The 23,252-nt window shown below is 64.8% G+C and overlaps 5 protein-coding genes across 7 annotated transcripts; 2 read left to right on the top strand and 3 right to left on the bottom strand.

Moving 5' to 3' along the window:
- Nucleotides 1–8: 8 nt before the first annotated feature.
- On the top strand, nucleotides 9–5,270 carry CHLRE_16g669000v5 (uncharacterized protein). Its single transcript, XM_001699170.2, has 6 exons — nucleotides 9–1,760; nucleotides 2,021–2,330; nucleotides 2,552–2,674; nucleotides 2,882–3,067; nucleotides 3,223–3,361; nucleotides 3,520–5,270. The coding sequence occupies exons 1-6, from the start codon at nucleotides 568–570 to the stop codon at nucleotides 4,488–4,490; spliced, it is 2,922 nt and encodes a 973-aa protein (XP_001699222.2). The 5' UTR covers nucleotides 9–567; the 3' UTR covers nucleotides 4,491–5,270.
- Nucleotides 5,271–5,318: 48 nt separating this feature from the next.
- Nucleotides 5,319–11,234, top strand: CHLRE_16g669050v5 (uncharacterized protein). Its single transcript, XM_043071118.1, has 9 exons — nucleotides 5,319–5,431; nucleotides 5,710–5,924; nucleotides 6,171–6,311; nucleotides 6,564–6,632; nucleotides 6,871–7,026; nucleotides 7,204–7,347; nucleotides 7,668–8,996; nucleotides 9,189–9,364; nucleotides 9,591–11,234. The coding sequence occupies exons 1-9, from the start codon at nucleotides 5,416–5,418 to the stop codon at nucleotides 10,771–10,773; spliced, it is 3,429 nt and encodes a 1,142-aa protein (XP_042915829.1). The 5' UTR covers nucleotides 5,319–5,415; the 3' UTR covers nucleotides 10,774–11,234.
- Nucleotides 11,235–11,266: 32 nt separating this feature from the next.
- On the bottom strand, nucleotides 11,267–16,028 carry CHLRE_16g669127v5 (uncharacterized protein). 3 transcript variants are annotated; one of them, XM_043071123.1, is made up of 3 exons: nucleotides 15,265–16,028; nucleotides 14,156–14,805; nucleotides 13,987–14,051 (listed from the first exon to the last, which is right to left on the bottom strand). In XM_043071123.1, exons 1-3 carry the CDS (start codon nucleotides 15,298–15,300, stop codon nucleotides 14,009–14,011), a joined length of 729 nt encoding a protein of 242 aa, XP_042915826.1. In that variant the 5' UTR covers nucleotides 15,301–16,028; the 3' UTR covers nucleotides 13,987–14,008. The 3 variants fall into 3 exon arrangements, with proteins under 3 accessions (XP_042915827.1, XP_042915828.1, XP_042915826.1); XM_043071122.1 differs by having other exon boundaries at nucleotides 11,267–14,805; XM_043071124.1 differs by having other exon boundaries at nucleotides 11,267–14,805; nucleotides 15,265–15,538.
- Nucleotides 16,029–16,236: 208 nt separating this feature from the next.
- Nucleotides 16,237–18,238, bottom strand: CHLRE_16g669126v5 (uncharacterized protein). Its single transcript, XM_043071121.1, has one exon. It carries the CDS (start codon nucleotides 18,208–18,210, stop codon nucleotides 17,770–17,772), a length of 441 nt encoding a protein of 146 aa, XP_042915825.1. The 5' UTR covers nucleotides 18,211–18,238; the 3' UTR covers nucleotides 16,237–17,769.
- A 58-nt stretch (nucleotides 18,239–18,296) lies between these two features.
- Nucleotides 18,297–23,028, bottom strand: CHLRE_16g669125v5 (uncharacterized protein). The gene is made up of 14 exons (XM_043071120.1): nucleotides 22,908–23,028; nucleotides 22,481–22,554; nucleotides 22,078–22,241; nucleotides 21,961–22,031; nucleotides 21,762–21,830; nucleotides 21,287–21,491; nucleotides 21,116–21,125; nucleotides 20,955–21,023; nucleotides 20,646–20,694; nucleotides 20,312–20,437; nucleotides 19,830–20,040; nucleotides 19,313–19,447; nucleotides 18,930–19,048; nucleotides 18,297–18,758 (listed from the first exon to the last, which is right to left on the bottom strand). Exons 1-14 carry the CDS (start codon nucleotides 22,914–22,916, stop codon nucleotides 18,465–18,467), a joined length of 1,605 nt encoding a protein of 534 aa, XP_042915824.1. The 5' UTR covers nucleotides 22,917–23,028; the 3' UTR covers nucleotides 18,297–18,464.
- Between the last annotated feature and the right edge of the window lie 224 nt (nucleotides 23,029–23,252).

Below are 23,252 nucleotides of genomic sequence, written 5' to 3'. Positions count from 1 at the left end.
ATGTAGCAAATTATCTTGGAACAAGTTCACAGGAAAGGCCTTATATTTAACTACCGCATGGCCAAGCTTTTGCCTGGACCCACCAACGAGCTCAGATTTATTTGCAATTGTTGGCAGCCACGACTTGACAAGAGGGGAGTTCGCGACGTTGTTTCCACGACCGACCGCGGCCCACAAGCTTGTTTACCGCTCAGCCCCTGCAGCCCAGCCGCTTATCTTGAGACTTAACAACAGCTGCGACGGCGGGAAAATACTCGTGTGAGCACAAGAAAAGGGGGCCCGGCGCCCTCACTAGGCTGGCCGCGGCCTGTATTCAAGGATCGCTGTGTGCATTTTGCGCTCAGCTAAACCGATAGCGCTGTGGAGACAGCGTCTACCCGGCGGGGCGCGTGCATCCTCATGTTTGCACCCGGGTTAAGTTGAGCGAAAATAGGCTGCGGGGCAAGCACGTCGCGCGCCACTGTGGTCCCAGAAATCACAGTGGTGCGCGACCCCGAGGACTTCGAGCTCGAGTCGATTGTCCTACAGCGGACAAATGTGGCAGAGTTTGACGCAACGCTCGAGGAGATGGAGACCATTTTGGCTCAATTTGTGACATGGAATAACGTCATCAATGACTACGCAGTCAATGTTCAGAACCTTCTGGCGCCCGCCCTCGGCGCAATGGTCGCGGAGGTGTCCGTGGGCCGCAACGTCGATGTTGTGAACCTGGACCTGGTGACGCCGTTTAACAAACAGCGTGCAGCGCCACAGCACCACATCCTCTTGGAATGGTTAAAGAACAAGGACTTGCGGGAGGCGGATGCGGCGCTGGCGCAGGCGCGGCTGAGCCTTATGGAGTTCATGGAGCAGCAGGCGGACGCTGCGGCGACGGCCGGGCGCGCCAGCGCCGGCCTGGCCCGCGGCAGCGGCAGCAACAACATTGTGTTGGACGTGCCGCGGTTAGCACGACTAGACACCTCGGGGGCAGCCACGCTGGCGCTGCTGACGGAGGCCAGCCCGCACGCCAGCTCGCCGTCGGGCGACGCGCGCACCGCCAGCGGCCGCCCGGGCGCCGGCGCGACGGCGGAGGCCGCCACCACCAGCTCGCCGCCTCGCGCCTCGGGCCTGAACGGGCAACCCGGTAGTGACGGCGTGCCGTCGGGCCCGGGGCGGCCACCGGGCACAGCGGAGTCGGCGTCCACGGACGCCTCGGACACGCAGGACCTGCAGCCGCTGACGACCACCCAGCACCTCAACCACTTCAACGCCTGCGTGTCCGGGCTGCAGCAGCACTTGGGCCCGAACTTCGGAATATACTTTCACGTCACGCCTGCCGCGTGCCCCGTCAAGGGCCGCTGCACGCACGTGCGCCTTATGCGTCACCCTCAGCCCTCCAAGCTGGCCGTCGCCGTCACCTCGGGCGCCGCCGCTGACCCCAAGTCCGCACACAACCCGCGAGCCTCCGCGCGGCATGGCCGCACCGGCAGCGTCACCAGCCCATCCGGCGCGGGCGCGCTCTCCCGCGCCGCCTCCCAGGCGGCCTCCAAGCACTACCCCAGCTCCAACGGCATGCTGCACGGGCCCAGCAACCTCAGCAACGTGCGCAGCAACGCGGAGGAGCCGGGGCCGGCGCCGGGCAGCGCCGCCGCCATCCTGGGGGTGGAGGCGGTGCCGGCGACGCTGGTGGACGTTGTGTACAGCGGCATGACGGACGCGCTGCTCAAGGCGGAGCGCAGCGTGGCGGTGGTGGGCAACGAGCTGGCCAGGCTGTTTGAAAAGTGAGGCCACGTGCTCTGTGTGTGTGTGTGTGTGTTTTGGGGCGCTGGCGGGTTGCTCACGGGGGGTTAGAGTGGTTGGGTTGTTTGACAGAGCGCCCGGGTCAGCGGAAGAGGAGGCGCAGAGGCCGTAACGGAGTGGAAACGCGCTTCTGTTCTGGAGGGGCTCTGACCAACAACCATTGATTGTCGCCCCATATCCCCCCCCTCATCACTTGCCTGCTGCACCCTTGTGCACACCCACACCACGCCCACGCCTCCAGGTACGAGCCGCCGCTGTCGCTGGTGGAGGAGCCCAAGAACTGCCGCAAGCTCAAGACGCTGCCGGTGGCCAAGGAGTACGTGGAGGCCAACCGCAAGATCCAGCAGCTGAACGCGGTGCTGTTCAAACTGGCCAAGGCGACAGCCAAGACCGCCTGGATCTACTCGACGCCCTTGTCGCTGCCGGACGGCAGCCTGGGCGACATCGCCTTCATGGTGTGCGAGGCCATCAGGCGCGTGGCGGACACCACCTGGGTCATGTGCAAGCGGCAGCTGGACTCGGTGCACCTGGTCACACTGCTGACGCACTATGTGAGTGACGGCTGGGAAGGGAGGGGCGCGTGGTGTGATACGTGTACGGCGATAGCGGGGGGGGAGGTGGAGGCTGGGGTGGAGAGGAAGGGAGGCCGGATGAAAGCATACGTATGCGATGACAGGACCCGATGAAATCATGCTGGCAGGCAGGAAGCAGGGCTGGGTACGCCTGGTGCGGCGTGAGACTGACTCCTCACCTTGGATGTTGCCACCCGCAGGAGCCGTTCACGATCACACCGCGCTTCACCAACGACGCCGCCACGTTCCGCTTTGAGCTGGACGTGGTGGTAGACCAGGCGCTGCTCATAGACAAGACCTTCCCGGACTTCCTGCCGGCGCAGGTGCGGGCTGGCGGGGGCGCAGTCAGGGTGGCAGCAGTCGGGGCGAAGACGTCAGGAGGCACGACCTTGCGGGAGGTGGATCATATGCCCAAGCCCAACGGAAGGAGTAGGGAGGAACGTGACTACGTTAGGCGGGTGCTGGAGCAGGCAATGGTCTTGCGCGGGTATGCTCCCTGAACTTTGTGCTTGTTGCTGCTCTTGCTGCAGATGCGCGCGGTATGGGACGCGTTGCTGGCGCTCGCGGCGGTGGTGCAGGAGAGCCGCGTGAGCTTGGGGCCCCTCCGCGAGCAGTACAAGAAGCTGCACGAGGAGGTGCGCGAGTTCTACACCATGGCACCAGAGGTCGCCAAGGCGCACAAGCTCAGCATCTCGGAAGCGGCGGCGGTTGTCAAGGTGGGTGCGATGTCGCAACCACGCCGGGTACTATGTGTCCTGCCGCTGCTTCTACTGGACCGGAGACCCGCCCTTTCTATCCTGTACTCTCCAAGAAGCTGACCGTATACCTGGGCACCGTACCCGGCCTTGCTTGTGTCCCTGATGTTGGACAGGTCGTGAACACCGACCTGGCAGCCATCTTTGAGGCGGAGCAGGTGTTTGAGGCGTACGCGCGCAACGTGCAGCGCATCGTGGACGCCTACACGCGCGCGCAGAAGGAGGTCAAGGCCGACCTGACCGCCAAGCTTGCAGGTGCGCTGGGCGGGGCGGGGCTGAATGCGGCGGGGCATGCTTGGCGACAGCTGTGTCATCGAGCCCTCGCTCGTGGCCGACCTCCGTGCAGCCTCCATGCTTACCTCGGTCTCCAGGCTCACACCGTTTCCACCACCGCCGTGCCTTACGTCTTGCAGAGCTGCAAACCAAACTGCCTCGCACCATCATGAAGCCCAACTTCTCGCCGGAGATGCTGGCGCTGGCTCGCGCCGCCGTCAACCCCACCGAGCTGGCGGCCACCATGACGCTGGCGCTCACAGCCGCCAACATGGACCCGGCGGCCCTGGCGATGGCACAGAACGCGCTGGCGGCAGGCGCCATGGGGCAGCAAGGCCAGAACCTGGCGGCGAGCGCAGGCGTGGCGGCCATGAGCGGCACTGGCGCGGCAGGGCTGCCCGGCGCTGGCGTGGGCGGCATGTCTGCGTTGACGGCGGCGGGCGCGCTGCAGCAGCAGCAGCAACAGCAAATGGCGGCTTACCAGCAGCAGGCCGCGGCTTACCAGCAGCAACAGGCGGCTTACCAGCAGCAGATGGCGGCGGCGTACGGGCAGGCGTATGCGCAGGGCATGTACGGCGCCGCCGGCAACGGCTCCGCGGCGGCGCACACGCCGCCGCCGGCGCACGACGCGCCCGCACTGGCGGCGCACGGCACCAGCGCCGACTACACGGCGCAGATGGCGATGGCCCAGGCGTACGGCTACGCGGCGTACGGCGGCGCCAGCGCGTACGGCATGCCGCACATGTACGGCAGCAGCACGCTGGGCAGCATGTCCATGGGCAAGTCGATGCGACACCTGCCGGCGCTGGCCGGCGAGAACAGCGCCGCCAGCGCGGGCTCCTTCTCTGCCGCACGCCACCAGCAGATGCAACAAATGCAAATGCAGCAACAGCAGCAGCAGCAGCAGGCGGACGCCGTGACGGGTGCGGGGGCGGGCGGCAATGGCGTGTACCAGTCGGCCGGCTACGACCCCAACACCATTGCCATGTTGTCTCGCATGGGCTACGGCGGCTTTGCTGTCAGCGCGTCTCCGGGCGCGCCGGGCGGTGCCGTAACGCCAGGCGCGCCTGCGGCCGCAGCCGCTGCAGCTGGCACTGCCGGCGCGCGGTAGCGGTCAATGCACTCAATGCCGTAGGAACTCATTCTAGTTACGCAGAACACTTTCGACGTAAGATACCCTGATTGGTTCATTTTGATGTGCATTAACCAAGATTGTGGCGGCTGTTGGTGCATGCGCATGTACACGCAGCATGATGCCGTTACCATCGTGGCGGTTGAGGGCCGCGGTTGCGCGTGTGCGCGGGAGTGGACTCAGGATAGGAGGAGCATGTAGGTTGCAACGATGAACGTGGACCTATGGTGACTGTATGTTGCACGACCTGGCGATTGCAGTAGACTGCAGCATGGGGGCCTAGGGTGACTGCTTACACGAACTTCCTCGAGCCTCATATGGAGTCACAGAATATGGCGTTGAAGCCAGAGCGTGCATGCTTATGAGGGTCCTAATATTACGCTTGGTTTCTTTCGCTGGGGTGGCGAACTGGGACAAGACTGGGCATGTCAATAGCTTCGAGGGCGTAAGCGCTCGGCATGTTACAGGCGCAAATGTGTAGGAGGAGTTCAATTCAATTCAGTGACCGGGTAGACACGGCCTGAGGGGTCGAGCTACAATGGATGGCGCATCCGCCACGGCTTGCGCAACAGGGCTGCGATGGACTGCGACAAGTGTAATAATCACTTTGTCGTAAGTGTCGCCGCATGGGTGTCAGGTGCCAGGTCAGGTACAACGCCGCAGCCAGGTGCAAGCGGGTGTGGATGCGCCTTGGAGGCGTTGCAGCCTGTACTACCAGGAACACCACCGCGGTGCAGGGATACAATACAACAACGCCGAACATAACAGTAGCTATAAGGCATCTCTGTTCCAGGTTTTGACTGCCATAGGCACCTGGTCGCTGGGTAGAACAGCACAGGCAGGGTTGACCGCCAGCGGACCACCGGGCACCGGGAACCGGGAACCCCTGACCGGGCACACGGGAATGAGGGTTCCCACCCGTGAGTTCCCACCCACGAACTCGCGACGGTGGGCGAACACCGCCTCAGGAAGGCTGCCCCCGCGTAGTGCAAACGTGATTATTCCTTATTCATTAATACGTTACAAGTTAGCCTTGCAAGGTTCTCCCTCCTACTTGTCAAACCACATCGACAACCCCAAAGTACTGAAGGTCCTGTGTACGCGGATTTTACCGTTAATGTACGTGACAGTTGTATACGATACCTCTCAGCGAGGGACTTCCTCTGGCGCAAAGCGTTTTTGGCGACGTGAGAAATAGGTTGTGGGGCATCGCGAAGCGCGCCCCTTGCTGGGGCGGGCCTCGCCTACATCCCACGCGTCGAAAAGGAGCGGGACGACCAGTCAGTGGCCCAGTTCCACCTGAAGCGGCTTGGAATCCCCACGTATGACACCTTCTTCGAGGAGTTTGAGGACGCTGTGGGCGAAGTGGTGGAGCTTAACAATGTGCTGAACGATGCGCTGTTGGAACTACACGTACGTAGACCGCCTAGGAGGCGGGAGGCTGTGTCGTGGGTGGGGGCTATGCGGACCGGACCTGGCACTGCACGTGTCCTCAGGCCAGGAAACGCTGTGCTTTTGATTGTCTCCATTCAAAGTTCACTAAACTTGACCACATCTTCAATAAACGAATTACATATGTCGCGGCAAGCGACGTCTGGCTGTCTGTCACCTGCACAATTCCACACTGGTACGGTGACCTGTTGCACCTGTCGCACGCAGGTCGCCTGCACTGCGGCGGCCGCGCCCGACCCAAACCATTCACTGCTGCTGGAGGTGTGGACCGACGGCGTGCGCAGCACCCCCCAGCTGCTGGTGGATGTAGCTTATGCGGACGGCAGCGGCAGGCCCTCGCCATGGGAGGTGAGGAGTTGGCGGTTTAGCACACGTGCGCTAGCGGGCAAGTTGGAAGTGCATGACGCACGGCGGGTTGCGCCACGGGCAATGTCGGGCACCGCACGTGCCCGCCCGCCGAACTCCAGTACGGTGTGACGTGGTTATAGCTTGCATGCTGCGGCAGCTAGCAACGGAGCATGGTAGCCTTAGGAACTCCTGTGGGCGGAGGACTCGGTGTGTAACTGTACGTGTGCGTGTGTCGTACGGCACGTGCTACAGGTTCGGCACCTGCTGGTGAGCCGGCCGGCGGTGGCGGAGGCGGACCGGGAGCTTTCGGAGGCGCTGCAGGTGGGGCCGCGGGGGAGGCTGACGAAGGTTGCGCGTTGCGCCGCGGCGTGGGAATGGTTGACATTGCGGAAGGGAGGCGGGGCACGTGGTACGTGCGCAGTGGCACGCAAATGGTGGTTGCTTAGAGCAGCGGACATACCGCAGGTATCCGTGCATGAGGCTGCTGGAAGTGTGTGATGAATTCATGCATGTTACACGTGCCGTGCGTGTCTGGCGTGTGAAACACACCATGCAACAGGACCTCGTTTCGCTGGTCCGAACACATGCCGCCGCGGGGCTGCTGGTTCGGCTCACCTGCCAGAACGCTGACCGGCGGCTGCCGCGACTGGCGGCTGCGGCGCCGCCGGGGGCGGGTCACGCACAACACCTGCAGGTGCAGCGCATCCAAAAGCAGGCAGGTGCCGTGCCGAGGAGTGTGTGGCACGGCGGCGACAGGGCTGTTGTGTCGGGAGTCTGTGCGAGCCTTGGGAGTAGGAGCCGTGCCGTAGTGGTTGGAGTGGAGCAGCGAAGAGTATGGGGCGTGTCGTGTCGCTGACCTTTCTGGCCTGCGGCCACACGCACGTACGTGCAGGCGGCTCGAGTAAACCACGCCCTGGCGGTGCTGCGCAAGGTGGCGCCGGGGCTGCGTGTGCGCGTGGACGTGGTGCCGTCGCCCGCACCAGGCGCCCGCACCTTTGCATGGCGGCTGGTGACGCGGGAGCAGGAGAGGCCGCAGGTAGGTGCGCCCGTGCGCCCGTCGGATGGAAAGGCAACATGTCGGCGCGGATTATGTGCCTGGGCCCAACGATGAAGTCCCATCACCATCAGAAAGCCCAGGGCGGCAACCTAGGGTTCAACCTTGCAGCGAAACAATGTGTTAAATTTGCAGAGAACAGGAACCGCACTTGTCATTACCGTATACCGTACTATGCTTTCATGACAAACACAGTTGGGCAGCTGAGGGCGCAACCTCTCAGAGATGTAGAATGCATTGGGTGAACTTCTCAAACAGAACTTACCGGTATCATCCGCTGCCGCCGGCCCTCATGCGAACAGGACGGCGTGCCTTTATTGACGGGCCGGCGAGCCACCGCCACGCCGCTACAGGTGGCGGCCGCGCACGGCGCCGCCGCCATCAGCGACGCCGCCGCGACCGTAGCGCAGCAGGCGGCGGCGCTCGCCGCCGCCGCGGCGGCTGTGCCCACCATTGAGCTGCAGACGCGCGCGCAGCGGCGCATTGTGGCGGTGACGCCGCGCAGCGACGCAGCCGCCGCCGCGGCTGCGGCCGACGCCGCGCTGCCTCCGACGCCGCACAGTCCCGCCGCCGGCAACTTCGCGGCGCTTGCTAGCGGCTTCGTCTCAGTGGCTCGTTCCGTGGGCAGCATCACGTATGCCGCAGCACACGCAGTGATTCCGGCAGCAATGAGCCACCGGTTTAACGACGCCAGTCCTCTGGCGCGCAGCAGTATCGGCGGCGCGCCGCCATCGCCAGCGAGCGGAGCCGGCGCCGGTGCCAGCTTCTTTGCCGCCGGCACCAGCGGGCGACGTCCGAGCAGCAGCGGCGGAGCTGTCCCCGTTGCGAGTCCGGTTGGGGGTCCCGCTGCAGGAGGCTCGCCGAGTGTGCACGGCGTCAGCGCTGCGGTCCAGTCGGAGGAGGCCGCAGCGGCGCTGCGGCGGGCCGTGGGGGGCGCTAACCACGCCCTTTTCCGCTTAGCCAAGTGCGCCGCAGCCGGCGGTGGCGGCACCGGCGGCGTCAGTTGCGTTGGCAGCGGCGGTGTGGAGTCCACCGCCGCCGCCGCTACGGCGGCCACGACGCCCAGACGCGTCGAGCCGCTCACCGCCGCTGCCGTGCGGGGGGTCAAGCTGGTGCTGGAGGCGACGGTCCGTACTTCCAGGCAGGCTGCCAGTGACGCCACGGGTGGCAGCGAAGCCGCCGCTGTCGCCGCCGCGGCCGCAGCCGCGGCGAAGGCGCCGCCAAGCCGTGCCTCGTCCAGTCGCAGCTTCAGCTCAGCCTTCGGCAGCAAGAAGGTTAGGGACGCGCCGCCGGCGACGACGCTGCGGCCGGCGCCGCTGCTGCTATCGCCGGCCGCGGCGGCCATGCCAGTGTGTGAGCTGGTTGACGTGGATGCGCGCGTTGTGGTGATGTCGGAATCGGGCAGCGCAGCAGGGTGGCCGGGGGCGATCAGCGGCGGCGGCGGCGGTTTCGGGAGGACGTGGAATGGCATGGGCGGCAGCCTCAGCGGAGTGCCAGGGAGCGTCGTCGGTTGCGGCACTGGAGCAGGAGGCGGAGTGGAGGCTCTGGGGTCGGGTCGCGATTGGAGCTGGGACTGGGGCATTACGCCGCGAGTGGAGGGCGTGGCCTTCCCGGACTGCTTGCCACCTCACGTGAGTGCCGTATGTGTGGCGTGGGTGTGTACTGCTGCATGGGTCGGTGCCGCCACTGATGTATCCCTGCTGTGCGGCGGCGTGTCTCCCAGGTGCCAATGTGCAGGTAACCTGCCGTGGCGCCTGCGTTTCATGCGCGCATGCATCTGACTAACCCCCCGCCTCTGCCCTGTGCCCCTGTGCCCTGTGCAGCATCGAGCGGTATATGACGCGCTGGAGGCGGCGGTGGCGGCCGGCCGGGCGGCGTGGTCTGGTCTGCCGGCGCTGTCGTCCGATGTGTCTGGTCTGGTCTCTGAGGCGGAGATGCTTTTCTCCGAAAACGATCACCTGGTCAAGAAGGCGGCGGGCGACATGATGGCAGCGGGCAGGTGCGACGGCGGCGGCTTGTGGCGGCGATTGGCGTGTCGTTGTTGATGAGATCAAGTTTTACATCGCATATTTACAGGTCATGTTCAGCACCTGCCCTGCTAGCAAGGCCCTCCACACTCCTGCACGACAGTCACCGCCTCGATTCTCCGGCTCGGCTGCCTTTCCCGTCCACGCACACCTCTCGACCCTCGTAGCCCCATGCCCCACGCCACCGCCGCCTCGCAGGGTGCGCGCGGCGCTGGACCGCAACGCGAACACCATCATCGCCTGCCCCGCCCTGCTGGGCCAGCTGCAGGCGGCGGTGATACGGCTGGTGGCGGCTCTGCATCGCGGCAGCCACAGCATGCGTCTCATGGCTGATGGCCTGGAGCCTCTGGATCCAGACGCGGCGGCAACGTCGGCGTCGGGTGTGGATGTGGCGCCGCTGACGCCGCTGGAGCGCGGCTCTGCGTTCACGGGGCCGGGATCGCCATTGGTGGGCGCGGCAAGGAACGGGGCGGGCTCGCCGCTAGGAATGGGAGGAGCAGGGGGGCTGAAGAAGTCGATGGGTGGAGGCAAGGGCAGCGGTGCCGCGGCGGCGGCGGTGGTTGGGAAGGGCCGCTTCGCGGCCGCGGGGATCGGGAGCACGGCCTCTGGGAGCCCCAGGAGTGGAGCGTGGAGCGCGGCGGGAGAGGAGCTGCAAGCGGCGGCAACCGCGGCGGCAACGGCCAATGCAGCCACAGTGGCGGCGCGCACGGCCGCGGCCATCGCTGCCGCTGTTGCTGATGGGGAAGCGGACGCGGTGGCGGCGGCAGCGGGGCTGCCGCTGAACGGTGTCGTCGCCACGCGCTCCGTGTCTGCCTCCACCAATGGCATCTCCATAGACGATGGCTCGCAAGCGGAGGCGTCATCGGCACCAGTGGGTGCCGCATCGACAGTGGGCGTTTTGCCGGCCCTGAGCCCCGCCCGCAAGCGCTCCGGCGCCGCGAGCGTGACCGTGGTGCTGCCGGGCGGTGGCAGCGGCGGGCCGGGGCACAGCCGCCCCAGCAAAAGCCTGTTGGCGGGGCGGGGGCTGCCACCAGCGCTGAGCCCGCTGGGGCCGCTTGGCGGAGCTGCAGGCACGAGGGATGGGAGTACTAACAAGAATGGGGCGTCGCCGCTGGGTAGCGGGCTAAGCCGGAAAAAGCTGCCGCCATTGCCGCCTGGGCGCGTCGTGTCCGGTGATGGGGGGGATGAAGAGAGCCCAAGGATTGCGGCGGCGAGCGGTGGAACGGGAGATGAGGATGCGACCGGTGGCGTTGGTGTGGCTGACAAGCGGGTCAGCGACAGCGTTGCGGCGAGCAGCAGGCGTGGCAGCGGGAGCGGCGCGGCTGCGCCCGTGCCTGCCGCTGCGGGCATCTCGGACAGCGGCGGTGTTCTGGGCAGGTGACGACATTTATGTGACTTTACAAACAAAGTGGCAGCAGGCACTTGGTCGCTGCACTGTGGGCACGGCTCGCAGTTTACTCCTTCATATTGCTCGTTACGGTACTTGCTGCTCGGATGGTGGTAATGGTGGTGCGTTGCAACTGCTGGCCTCAGTGGTCTGCTGAGGCCTAATCACACTGGATTGGTGTGTTAGGCACTGAAGCTCAGGGGATTGCTTGGACCAGCTTGGACAAGCCGCATGGGCCTGTAGCTGTCGTGTGTCACCGCGCCTAATGCATGGATGGCCCTGGGCCAGTCTGCTGCAAACACAGGAATGGAGTACGGTGACCGATCCCCTTGCGCGGCGGCCCCATGTCATTCTATCTGCTTATGATGGTGTTACCGTGAATAATAATGTTGATGTTACAACGTATCACAGCTTGGCGGCTGTTGCCGCGTGACTACTCGGGCCTGGGCCAGTATCACACCCTCACCCTCATGCTCCTCATAATGACGAGTGTTGCGGAACTAAAGCGTACGCAGACCAGAGCGGAAGGCGGCTCATGCTCCACAATCAAAGCCACAACCCGCCGCACTCGAGTTCCGTCACGCACGTAGTCGGCACGTGCACGCACGCGCCCGAATGCCCGATGCAAGCTAGCGCAGGCCTGATCCTCATTCCGGTATCGCACCGCAACCTACACGCACGTATATCAACAGCAAACAAGAACAAGGAATGGAACATCCCCGTGTACCACCTGATGAAGGGATGGACATGTCAACGGCGGTCCCTACGCCTGTGACGGTGTGGGCAAAGCCCAATCATCTTTGCCAACCGATTGCCTATCATCTCCATTCTCCTTCCCCTTCATCGTCTCTACCATTTGTCTCCCTATCCCCTGCTGACACACATATCATATCAGACATACGACCCTGGCATTCGGCCTACGTCAGTTAAAGTAAGACCAACCCCGCCCGCGGCGCCTATACCGTATTTTGCAGCACCGTACACACCGTTCAGCAGTGCGTAATCGCAAGGAAGCAGCGAGTCTTAATCACGAGTACCGTACTGCTGCAGCACGTTATTACAGCGCATTGATTTTGTGCCACTGCAACCGCTCGTAGCCGTATACACGTGCGCCGTGGACAGCCTCGCTCTGATCTATCGCAGGCGTTTCCCAGCCTGCTTACGAACTGTAGCAGTAGCATACTGGTACGTCATATGTACGCTTACTGCACCCAAGCCCCTAGGAGCCAAATGAATGTGCGTGGCTATGGGGTTTGCCAGACCCCATGCCCCGAAACCCGTCGGACGAACATCGAAATCAAGCGGCACGGCCGCCGCCTGCTACTGCTGCTGGTTGTTCCCGCCGTTGTAGGCAGGTGCTGGGATGGCGGGCATCGCGCACCAAACGCCATGAGCGCCCTCGCACCACTGCTGCTCCAGCGGTGATGCCGCCGGCACAGCAGGGCATGCAATGTAGGCCTGCTGGCTGTGCTGCTGCTGAGGCTGTGGCACGTAGTAGTTCGCGCCCGCCTGCGGGTGCTGCGCGTGCCACTGCTGCCGCAACTGCGCCTGCCGCCGCGCGTGCGCCTGCCACTGCGCCTGCCGGTGCCGCTGCACGTGCACGTGCTGCCAGTATGCATGCGCTTGCCAGTGCTGCCATGGCATTGACTGCATCTGCACAGCCACTTGCGCCGGTGCGGCCTGCTGCTGCTGCTGGTGGTGGTGGTGGTGGTGGTGGTGGTGGTGGTGGTCGTGGTGCTGGTGGTTATACCCAGTAGCGGGCACGCTGCTGTTAATGCCGTCCCACAGCAGCTGCTGGTGCTGCTGGTAGTAATGCCCGTGGAGTTGCTGGGACACCTGAGGCTGCTGCTGTGGCAGCGCACGGCCAGCCGAGCCCGCCTGCTGCTGCTGCTGCGGCGGCGGCGGCGGCGCCTGCCCCTGCCCCTGCCCCTGCGCCTGCGCCTGCGCCTGCGCCTGCGCCTGCGCCTGCGCCTGCGCCTGCGCCTGCGCCTGCGCCTGCGCCTGCGCCTGCGCCTGCGCCTGCGCCTGCGCCTGCGCCTGCGCCTGCGCGTGGGCGTGGGCGTGGGCGTGGGCGTGGGCCTGCGCGTGGGCCTGCGCCTGCGCCTGCGCCTGCGCCTGGGCCTGGGCCTGGGCCTGGGCCTGCGCCTGCGCCTGGGCCTGGGCCTGGGCCTGCGCCTGCTGGGCGTGGGCGTGGGCGTGGGCGTGGGCGTGGGCCTGGGCCTGGGCCTGCGCCTGCGCCTGCGCCTGCGCCTGCGCCTGCGCCTGCGCCTGCGCCTGCGCCTGTGCCTGTGCCTGCGCCTGCCAGTACTGCTGCTGCGACGACAATACCGGCACCGCCTGCGCAGGCGCTACTTGCACCGGCGGCAGCGCGGCCGCCTGCTGCTGGTGGTGGTGCTGGTGCAGCTGATGCTGGTTGCGATGCTGCTGCAGCAGCAGCTGCTGCTGGTGCAGCTGGTGGTGGTGGTGCTGCTGCGGCTGCAGCGCTGCCTCAAGGCAGCAGGCCGGGAGCACCTGCTGCTGCTGCTGGTGCTGCTGCTGGGCCGCCTGTGACTGCGCCTGCCATGGCATTATTGCGGGAACCCGCGCGGCCGCTTGCGCCGGTGTGGCCTGCTGCTGCTGGTGTCCAGGAGGCATGCGGTTGGTGTTCTCCAGCTGCAGCGGCCGGTGCTGGTGGTGTTGCTGGTGCTGGTGAGGATGTGGTGGCTGCTGCGTGGGCGGCACCGCTGCCGCCACCGCCGGGGCCAGCCCGCCGCGCACGCGTGCGAATGCTGCGCACGCCTGCAGCAGCAGCCGGAGCCGCTGGGTGGGGTGAAGTGCGGCCACCGCGGATGCGGCCGCGGCGGGTCCGGGTGCCGCAGCGGTGGCGGTGGTTGCGTGCCGCGGCACCGCTTGCCGCTTCGCCACCGGCTGCACACCATCACCACCCTCCTGCCGCACCGCCGCCGGCCCCAATGCCGCACCTTCAGCGCCGCGGCTGCGCTTGCTGCCCACAGCAGCCGCAGCAGCCGCAGGCTTGCACCCGGCCTGCTGTGGCTGCTGTCCCGCTGCCGCCCCCGCTGCCATGGTGGCCGGAGCCACGGGCGGCAGCGGCGGGGTACGCTGCTCAACCCGCCGCTGCGGCTCGTCCTTCTTGTACCGCCGCCGGGCCGCCGTGGGCTGCTGGGGGGCAGCGGCGGCGGCGGCGGTGGCGGCGCAGCCGGCGGCACCAGTGGCTGCGTCACGAATGACCCTAGCGCGGGTTGAGCGGCGTGTCGGCTGCACGCCCGCAGCCACTGCTGCAGCAGCGGAAGGGCCCATGATGGCCTGGCCGCCCGCCGCCGATGGCGCCGGCGGCGGCAGTGCCGGCGGCGTGGCCATAAAGCCCGCCGGCATCGGCATCATCATGCCACTGCTGCTCTCCACGCTGCTAGTGCTCGTTGCGCCGGCCGCCGGCGGCCTGCTGCTGCTGGCGGAGTAGCCCAGTACCGGCGCTGAGGCACCCGCCGCCGCCAGCAGCCCGCGTCCCACGACTTTGCTCGTCGATGGCGGCGAGAGCCCAGTCATCAACATTGGCAGCGCCACAGCCATGCCGTCGGCACAGGACCGCCAGTGGAACGCAATCGGGGACGGCGCGTCGCCAGCAGTGTCAGTCGTCAGCAGGCCCTCGCCATCGAGAGTGGGCCGCGTCGGGCTGGCGGGCGCCACCGGAAGGTACTCCACCAGCGGGCTGGCAAAGGGCGGGGATCCTAGCAGGATGCCACTACTGATGCATCCGCAAAGGATGCTGTCATCCATTGCCACGGTGTTTTGGCAGCAGAAGGGCCCCGAAGCCGCCGCCCCAGCAGGTGTTGTCGTCGCTCGGGGACTACCCATCCAGGAGGTGCCGCCCGTCTTCCACGGGGACAGCTCGACGGTGTCCGGCTGGAACATCTGCAGTTGTTGGAGGTCGTCGTCGCCCTCCCCAAAGCCATGTCGTCCTCCAAAGCAAGCAGCGGGCAGCGACCGCCGCCGTGCTGGCAGCTCCATCACACCAGCAGCATTGGCAGTCTGCAGGATGCAAGGCGATGAACTCAGCATTACGGACAGAGATGGCAGGGCTTGGAAGGGGATGGGGCTATGGCCGGGAGGGCACCCCTGGGGCAACAACCGACGGCAGGGTGCGAACTACATTAATCCGAACGCCGCCCGCCGCACAAACCGCACGCAGGGCATGCATGATCCCTGCCCGGAGCCGCCCAACCTAATCACAGTCTCAATGCAGTACCGTAAGCCTACAGCAGCCGCTTACATATCGCGCCCGAGCGCAAGCGAGATGCCACATGTATGTTCGAGTCTCGCAGCTGCCAACAGTCCTAGCACTATGTGCATCCCCGAGGACCACCAACAGCTCAAAGCTGTATGGCCTTCAAAATGAGCTTGGCAGCGCTTCCCGAATGCGACTTCGAGGAACCGCCCTCGCTCAATGCGCACTTCCCGGCGAACCACGCACGCATGTACATAGCTCACCAGGCCGTAGCCAGCAGTTCCATCATCGGCATACATCCGTCTCCCGTGTAGCCGGGAGAATGCCTGCACGCGCGCGGCGGGCAAAGTATTTTGGCCGATCAGGAATTGGTCAACGCATGTTGCTTGTGCGCCGAGTATGCGCTTCACCCAGTTTCAAGATCACAAGCAAGCTTCAGAGAGCACATGCATGCCCTTGCAGGCTGCGAGACTCCTTCAAAGCCGTCAAAAGAAGCCAAACAGCAGGGTCCGCGGCCTGGAGCAAAGGAACCACCCGGAACACTCACCGGCGCTGCGCTCTCTTCTAAAATGCTAGGAGCAAACTCTGTGCTTACGGCAACCTTGCTTCAGGCGCAAGCAGGCCAGGTGAGGAACCCGCCGAGCGAAACAAGGACCGGTGAAGCCTTTAGCGTTGAGTACCCCTAGTATAGGTGGCCTGGCGTAAGCAAGCTTGGTATGCAATTACTGTTGTATTAAGTTCGGCAAGAGCTTTGTGGCCAGGCGAGCCGTCGCCTCGGGCTTTTAGCCGAGTCTCTTGGGCCCCATCTCCGGGACGGAACTGGGTTCCTTGGCCGCGCGCGCATGCATGCTCCAACTAACGTACCTTCAGCTTACGCTGCTGCGTATGTCTTGATGAATTAAGCGAAGAGGCAGCAGGGCTTGAAAGCGTTCCGGGCCCCCGTTTCCGCCGCAACAGGCGTTTGGCCACTGCGGAGCTCTGCTGCTCGCTCTTATTGCCGGCCGCTGCAGCCTCTTTTGCGTGCAAGAATATTTGCTCTGGACCTTTGGACCTTGCGCGCTGCATGTAGCAACGGCGGTGCGGCACTTGTCGAACTGCTGGGAAGGCCGGGTATTCAGCCGCGCAACGTAGAGGCGTGCTTACAAAGCCTAAAGCCAAGGCAGAAGGTTGCGGACAGCAGCAGGTCGGAGACCACGAAACTATTTCGCCCGTGTGACCCACTGGGCCGTGGGGGCAGATTGCATTGGTTACAAGAGGGACCTGCTGAAAGATATCAGTTGCAGCGCGTTAAGGTCACTCGGCGCGCACTCCGAGCACTTCCGCGCCTACACACACCTTCCCCTTTCCACCCTTCCACCCCATGGACACCCGCGCTCAGAACGGCGGACCCACAACACCGCGCGCCCTCCCCGCTGCTTGCGTTCCGTGCCTGACCCTCGACAGCGCTCCCAGGACCTAACCGATACACCTCCACACAACAACCATCTATCCCTGTAACACACCTTTACATACACCCACACATCTACCAACTACCCCCTTATTACCCATCTCTCTCTCCATCAACTTCACACAAATATTACATACGGTATCAATTACCAATACCCATACTATTAGCATACGTACCTCAATGCTAATAGCATACGTACTCTATAGTAATACCATATCTCCCCGTTGCTATTAGATGGCACCATGGATTATCTATCTCTGTGTGAGTATTACATACAGGAACAGGCAAAACCAGCACGCGTACCTCTACTACCCTAGGCACGCACCGTGTAAAGGCCGCATCGTACACCTTCAACTTCACACAAAATACCACCGTCATAATTCAGCCGGGGGTCCATGAGTTCTGTGTGAACTTGAGAGGGTAAGGAATGGGAATTCATGGCTTCTTACCGTATTATAAAAGGATAAGGCGCCTTATCCTTTTGGGCGCGGGGTTGCGGAACGCAACCCCTGGGTAAAAGACGGGCCGTGCGTGGTCCAGGTGCGGGCGAAGCCCCGCACCCCCTAGTCCATAGAATTTCTAACCGATACTCCTACCTCTACACAACAACCTTCTATCCCTATAACATACCTCTACATACACCTATACATACATCTACGTACCACCTATCACCCACTTCTTACTCCATCAATTTCACACACATCTTACATACGGTATCAAGTACCATTACCCCATGACTTAGTACCCTTACCTCTATGCTATTAGCACCCATACTCTATAGTAATATGCGACGGGCTTCGCCCGCGCATAAACAAAGGAAAGGGATGACGGGCATGCGTGTGTCCAGGGGTTGCGGCACGCAACCCCGTGTGTTCAGGGGGCGAGGAACGCGCCCCCATCCCTATAACACACCTTTACATACACCCATACATCTACCAACTACCCCCTTATTACCCATCTCTCTCCATGCGACGGGCTTCGCCCGCGCATGAACAAAAAAGGGTGACGGGCCACGCATGGTCTGCGCGGGCAGCGCCCCGCGCACATCGACTACATACCCCTTCACCATTCCCAAGTAATGCATTAAATTAGCATACGTACCCCCCTTCAAATCGAGCCTCCCCCGAGCTAGATCCGCTGAGGCCAGCACTTTTTTTGCTGCTGCCGCCCCTTGCACGTCCTCAAGGTCATTGACACCGACACTCGCTCTCACACAGCTGCAAACCACACTTCGCATTGGCTTTCGTACTGCGCGGGCGTCGCCCGCGCATGTGTAGGGGGCGCGGCACGCGCCCCCTCTATGTACCGCGTATCAACCGTCTCACACCGTGTGTTTAGGGGTTGCGGAACGCAACCCCGCTGCGGCGCTGCGCAGGGACAGGCCATCGTAGAAGACGCCAAGCTGCTGCGTCAGGTGGCTCCATGCCGGGTGGAGGACCCAGGAGGTGGCGAGGAGCCAGGGGGCGGGGAGGGGGCGGGCCCCCCCGGTGAGGCGCGTCAGCACGGAGCAGGCGGCGGGGGCGCCGGCGGGGGCCGCGGCGCAGACCAGGTCGGCGAGGGGGGCGGCCTGGTCGGTGAGGCCCAGCATGTCCAGCGCGGCGGGCAGCACGTCGGGCGCCTGGGCGTGCAGGAGCTGGTAGGCGGCCGCGGAGGTGCAGCCCACCAGGGAGCTCTTGGAGAGGACGTGGACCCGCTGGGCGACGTCGGGGGGCAGCGATGAGCGGACGTGGTGCTGGACCGGCTCCGGGGCGTCGCACAGCATGGAGGCCAGGGCGGGGAAGCCCGCGGGGGTGTGGAGCAGGGACTCCAGCAGCTGGCGGTTGGTGGCGGGGAGGGGGTGTGGGAAGGGGGTGGCGGGGGCGGGGGCGGGGGCGGCCTGGTGCGCTGACCGCAGCAGGTCCGAGGCGTCGGCCGCGCGCCAGGATGCGCAGGTGCTGGCGCTGGCTGAGCCCAGGCACCGCACCGCGGTGGGGAGCAGGAGGTCGGGGGCGGGGCCGGTGGCGGCGTTGGAGGTCTTCAGCCGAATGCTCCAGCCGACATACATCCCCCCACCACCGTGTGCTGCTGCACACGTGAGGAGGCACTCCACCCCCTCCACCGCCACCGCCCACACACCTGCTTGGCAGTGGGGTACTGGTACTGGGGGAAGGCGGCATGCTTGGCGGGCATGTCGGTGGCGTTGTAGCGGATGACGTGGCTGATCAGCGCGGCGTTGGCCAGGCCATGCGGCACGTGGTAGGCGGCGCCCAGCTTGTGCGCCATGGAGTGGCAGATGCCCAGGAAGGCGTTGGCGAAGGCCATGCCGGCAATCTGCATGGGGTGAACACGACAGCAGTGGAGATAAGGTAGGGGCTGGACAACATTAGGCGGGCAGCCCCTCCCACCCGCGTCTGCCCCCAACAACGCCCGCGCCCACTCTCTCACCCACTCTCGCCGTCTGTCCCGCGTCCCCCCCCCCCAACAACGCCCGCGCCCACTCACCGTGGCGGCGTAGTGCACCTTCTCGCGCGCCACGAAGTTGTTGGAGCCGTCGGCATAGGCGCGGGGCAGGTACTTCAACAGCAGGCTGATCGCCTCGCGCGACAGACCCTTGGTGTAGTCTGTGTGCGAGTGCGTGGGTGGTCGAGGGCGGGGGGGGGGGGGGTTGCAAGGATATGTGGTGAAGTGCAGTAGGTTGGCAGTAGGGGGGGGGGCGCCGCGGGAGTGTGAGAGGGGATTGCGGGAGTGAGCAGTGACACGTGGTTGGCAAGGCGCATCTGGTCATCCCTCCCCTTCCCCGGGCCTGACGCACGCAGCCAGCGCGCCTACCAATCCGAACCCCTCGTGCCTTGTCCCCCCGTTCTCCCCTGTCCGCCCTCCCTCACCGGTGGCGCAGATGGACACGTAGCTCTCCAGCGCGTGCGTCAGGGCGTCAATGCCGCCCCAGGCGGTCAGCTTCTTGGGCATGTTGAGCACCAGCTGGGGGTCCACGATGGCCATGCTGGGCGTCAGCGCGTAGTCTGCGTCGGCCAGTCGCGTGTGCGTGTGGGAGGGGGGGAGGAGCAGCACGGGGAGGGGGTGAGAGGCGGGTACAGTTTACAGCAGGGAGGACAGGGGGAGCCCGGTGTGCAGCGGGAAAGCGCGCCGTGTCGGCTTACGTCCGCTACCAGCAACCCCCCCTCCCGGCTACCGTCCCGTTGCCTGGGCTGAACACACTCTCCACCGCTTCATGCCCGGTTTTCCGCCCCTTACGGAAGAAGGCGGTCCCGGGGCCGGTGCGGCCGGCGGTTTTTGAAGCACCCGCCACCATGCCGGCGCCGCCAGTCCGGCCAACACACACCCACACCCACACCCACACCCACACACCCAACCCAACCCAACCCGACCCAACACGACACTCACCGGCCAGCGGGTACTTGGCGCCCAGGCGCTCGTCCGTGACGACCGAGAAGGGCGTCACCTCGGAGCCGGTGCCCGAGGTGGTGGGGATGCACACCATGGTGGCCTTCTTGCCCAGCTCCGGCACCTCGTACACACGCTTGCGGATGTCCATGAAGCGCATGGCCAGGCCGTCGAAGCGGGTGTCAGGGCACTCATACATCAGCCACATGATCTGTGTGCGGGTGCGGGTGGGTGGACAGGAGAGGAGAGGAGAGCACGAGCAGGGGCGAATGAGGTGGTGTGAAGTGTGAGGTCCCGGTGGGGCGGGCAGCACCAGACCTTCACGGAGAGTTCCTGCCTGTGCCCCCTGTCTTGCCGACGATGATACAACCTTGAGCACCCGCCACCCTTCCTCACCCCCTTGGCTTCGGGTCTTGGAATGAACAAAGCCCCTCAACCACACACACCCCCACACACACACGCACTCCGCCACCTGCCCCCACCTTGGCCGCGTCCATGGGCGAGCCACCGCCCAGCGCGATGATGACGTCGGGCTTGAACTCCAGGATCTCCTTCAGGCCGGCCTCAATGCAGGCCAGGGTCGGGTCGGGGGTCACGTGGTAGAACACCTGGGGAGGCAAGGGCGCAGATCCATTGGCGGGGTTGGGGGTGCACACGTGGGGAGGGGTGCATACAACAGGACGGGTGAATGCCGACCCCGTTCGCCGACAAGCTGCCGCAGCGACTCCCGTTTTCTTCTGCTTTGCATTCCACGTGGTTGTGTTGTGCACGCATGTCTACGCTCTTTGTTGGTGACGATGAAAGCGTGTGACTTGCCGCGCAGGTCGCCCAGCGCCACCTCCAGGCAGCCACCCTTGAAGTAGATCTGCACAACGGAGGAGGACCGGTTACTATGCCGGGAGCGTGGATGCCTGAGCGGTGGGCAACCCTGTCACCGACCAACCCTCCGCCCGCGCACCACCATCCTATCCTAGGGCTCGCCCTGGCTATGTACTCGGGAGGCCCCCGAGCCGCTGCGCCTTGCAGCACGGCAGCGCCGTTCAGGCCAGCGCGCCACTGCCGAGATTCCCATTCCTTAAAGCACCCGCGCCCCGCTTCACACACCGCTTCACCACCCGCGCCCACCTTGGGCAGCACGCGGAACCACAGCATGTTCTCGCGGCGTGCGGTGACGGTCTTGACGTTGAGCAGGTGCTGCGGGCCCACGTTGGTGGACACGCTGGTGGAGCCCCAGGTGCCGCAGCCCAGCGTCAGCGAGGGGTCCAGGTGAAAGTTGTACAGGTCACCGATGGCGCCCTGGGGGGGTGGGGGGTCGGAGGTGGGGGTGTGTGGGGCCGGATGCGGTCGGAAACAAGAGACATGGGCACTGCCGGGCACGCGCGCGAGCCCATGAACTGGTTGCCCCTACGCAAGGCCACGCGCCCCCCTCCGCATGGGAGCACCTGCCCACTGCGCACCTGCGAGGCGGGGGTGTTGATCAGGATGGATGCGCACGGTCTTGACCGCGTTCTGGTACTGCTGGATGTGGGCGTGGTTGAGCGGGTTGGTGTACAGCACGCTGGTGTGGCCGGCGCCGCCGTACATGATCAGGTCGCACGCCATCTTGACGCCGGCGTCGTAGTCGGGCGCCTTGTACATGGCCAGGATGGGGCACAGCTTCTCCTGCGGGCGAGGAGGAGGGGGCGGCGGATGTGGGCATGGAGGAAAAGAATCAGCCGACACCCGGGTACACGAGCAGGGTAGTCATGGGCCTCACATACGTATGGACCGGCATCATGAACCCCTCCCTCATCCCTCATCCAGCCCCCGCCCAACCACATGGAGACGCCCCTATCCACGCATTCGACCAGGCGCATCGGCTCTCCCCGTGTCACCCCACCCCGCCCCGCCCCACCCCGCACGTGCCGCTCACGCCCGCCCGCCCGCCCGCACCTGTGACAGCGCCTCCTCGGGGCCGATCTTCTCCACCTCGCCAATCAGCACCTTGGTGCCCTGGGGGACCTGTGGGGAATACATGGTGGTGGTGGCGGCGGCGGCACAGCGAGGCATACTGGCGCTCAGGTGGTGGGCACTGAGGGCTGGGCTACTTGTTACCTTCACACAACAACACACGTCCAAAGCCCCTCCTCACCAGCCCCTCCTCACCGCCGGCCGCCGTCAACCGCTGACCGCCAGTGCATGCACGTGCCGCACCTTCATTCACTGCTACAGCCCCTCTAAACCTCAGACCCAAGACCCCAAGCCTTACGCGGGGTGAAGCGTGGCAGCTCCGCGGCGCAGCAGCTCAGAAAGGCGTCCATCGCATGCGGGTTGTAGGGGAAGGCAAGGGGACGTGGGCGCTGCTGGGCGTGCGGACGACGACGTGCCGGGTGGTGGGCGTGGTGACCACTCGGGTGGTGGGAGTTGCCAGGCCTAGGAGCGGAAAAGGGGCAGGGCGAAGGTTAGGGACAGAGAGTATCAGTCTATACTGGGAGGCGGGGCGAGGAGGTGAAGAGGTGTGGCCGATCAGGCGGTAGCGCGGTGAAGCTTGGATCTGGTGGTGATAGTGGTGGTTGGGAGGTAGGCCGGCTACCTGTGGTCCTGCGGCACGCACCCCGCAAGGCCCGCTCAGCCACACCCCGCACACGGCCCACACGCGCACACACACGCACCTGTAAGCCACCACCACCACCACCACCACTACCGTGCGGGGGTGAAGCTCCGGCAGCTGCCGCCGAAGGACATTCTGCAAGAGGCGTTGAGGCAGGAGCAGCAGTACAGCAGTGCATCAGGTCAAGCAGGGTTGTACCAATCGTACGGCAGATGACCATCCACAGCGCGGTCACAATGCCCTCAAAGCAACACTGCCTGTGGCCTGTCCGCGTTTCTAGATGTGCAACGTTTTCACATTTGTTCGGACATGGGTGCTTTGAGGCAAAGCAACTCGAACCCATCTGCCCGGCTGTGGCAATGTGGCATGTGCGCCTCGCCTGCCTCCCAGCCCGCAGCCCACACAGCGCATCCCGCCACAACCGTGCCCGCCACACCAGCCCCACGCAACTGCCACGCACACAACATGCGCACACACCATTGCCGTACCTGAAGCATGGAGCAGCCCTCCTTGAACAGCCGCGACTACCGCGGGCTGAGGCCTTGGCCGTGCAGCGCCAGCACGCGGCTGAGCATGGCGCAGGAGTGATAGACGTTGAAGCCGGGCGCGCACGTTGTTCAGTAGCAGCTGATGCAGGCGCGTGTAGCCACGTCACCCACACACACACCGAACATTTTAACACACACACACACACACACACACACACACACACACACACACACACACACACACACACACACAAAACTGCCAACCAAACCCACGAACAAACTCACACACTCACTCACTCGCGCGCACAACCAGACACACACACACACACACACACACACACACAC

This window comes from Chlamydomonas reinhardtii, chromosome 16, assembly GCF_000002595.2.
Source record: "Chlamydomonas reinhardtii strain CC-503 cw92 mt+ chromosome 16, whole genome shotgun sequence".
Classification (NCBI taxonomy): Eukaryota; Viridiplantae; Chlorophyta; class Chlorophyceae; order Chlamydomonadales; family Chlamydomonadaceae; genus Chlamydomonas; species Chlamydomonas reinhardtii.
Note: the sequence above shows the minus strand (reverse complement) of the source record. Positions and strands in the feature narration are given on the sequence as shown.

Bases quoted from the DNA above. Each gene is read 5' to 3' on its own strand.
- CHLRE_16g669000v5 (XM_001699170.2), top strand. From the start codon at position 568: ATGGAGACCATTTTGGCTCAATTTGTGACATGGAATAACGTCATCAAT. The intron at 3,068-3,222 runs GTGGGTGCGATG...GATGTTGGACAG, and splicing joins AAGCGGCGGCGGTTGTCAAG to GTCGTGAACACCGACCTGGC. The intron at 3,362-3,519 runs GTGCGCTGGGCG...TACGTCTTGCAG, and splicing joins CCTGACCGCCAAGCTTGCAG to AGCTGCAAACCAAACTGCCT.
- CHLRE_16g669050v5 (XM_043071118.1), top strand. The intron at 7,348-7,667 runs GTAGGTGCGCCC...TCATGCGAACAG, and splicing joins GGGAGCAGGAGAGGCCGCAG to GACGGCGTGCCTTTATTGAC. The intron at 8,997-9,188 runs GTGAGTGCCGTA...TGCCCTGTGCAG, and splicing joins CGGACTGCTTGCCACCTCAC to CATCGAGCGGTATATGACGC.
- CHLRE_16g669127v5 (XM_043071122.1), bottom strand. From the start codon at position 15,300: ATGTATGCCGATGATGGAACTGCTGGCTACGGCCTG. The intron at 14,806-15,264 runs GTGAGCTATGTA...TGCATCCTGCAG, and splicing joins GAACTGCTGGCTACGGCCTG to ACTGCCAATGCTGCTGGTGT.
- CHLRE_16g669126v5 (XM_043071121.1), bottom strand. From the start codon at position 18,210: ATGCTGTGCGACGCCCCGGAGCCGGTCCAGCACCACGTCCGCTCATCG.
- CHLRE_16g669125v5 (XM_043071120.1), bottom strand. The intron at 21,492-21,761 runs GTGCGGGCGGGC...CCTCGCCCGCAG, and splicing joins CCGAGGAGGCGCTGTCACAG to GAGAAGCTGTGCCCCATCCT. The intron at 20,041-20,311 runs GTGGGGGCAGGT...ACCCGCACACAG, and splicing joins CGCCCATGGACGCGGCCAAG to ATCATGTGGCTGATGTATGA.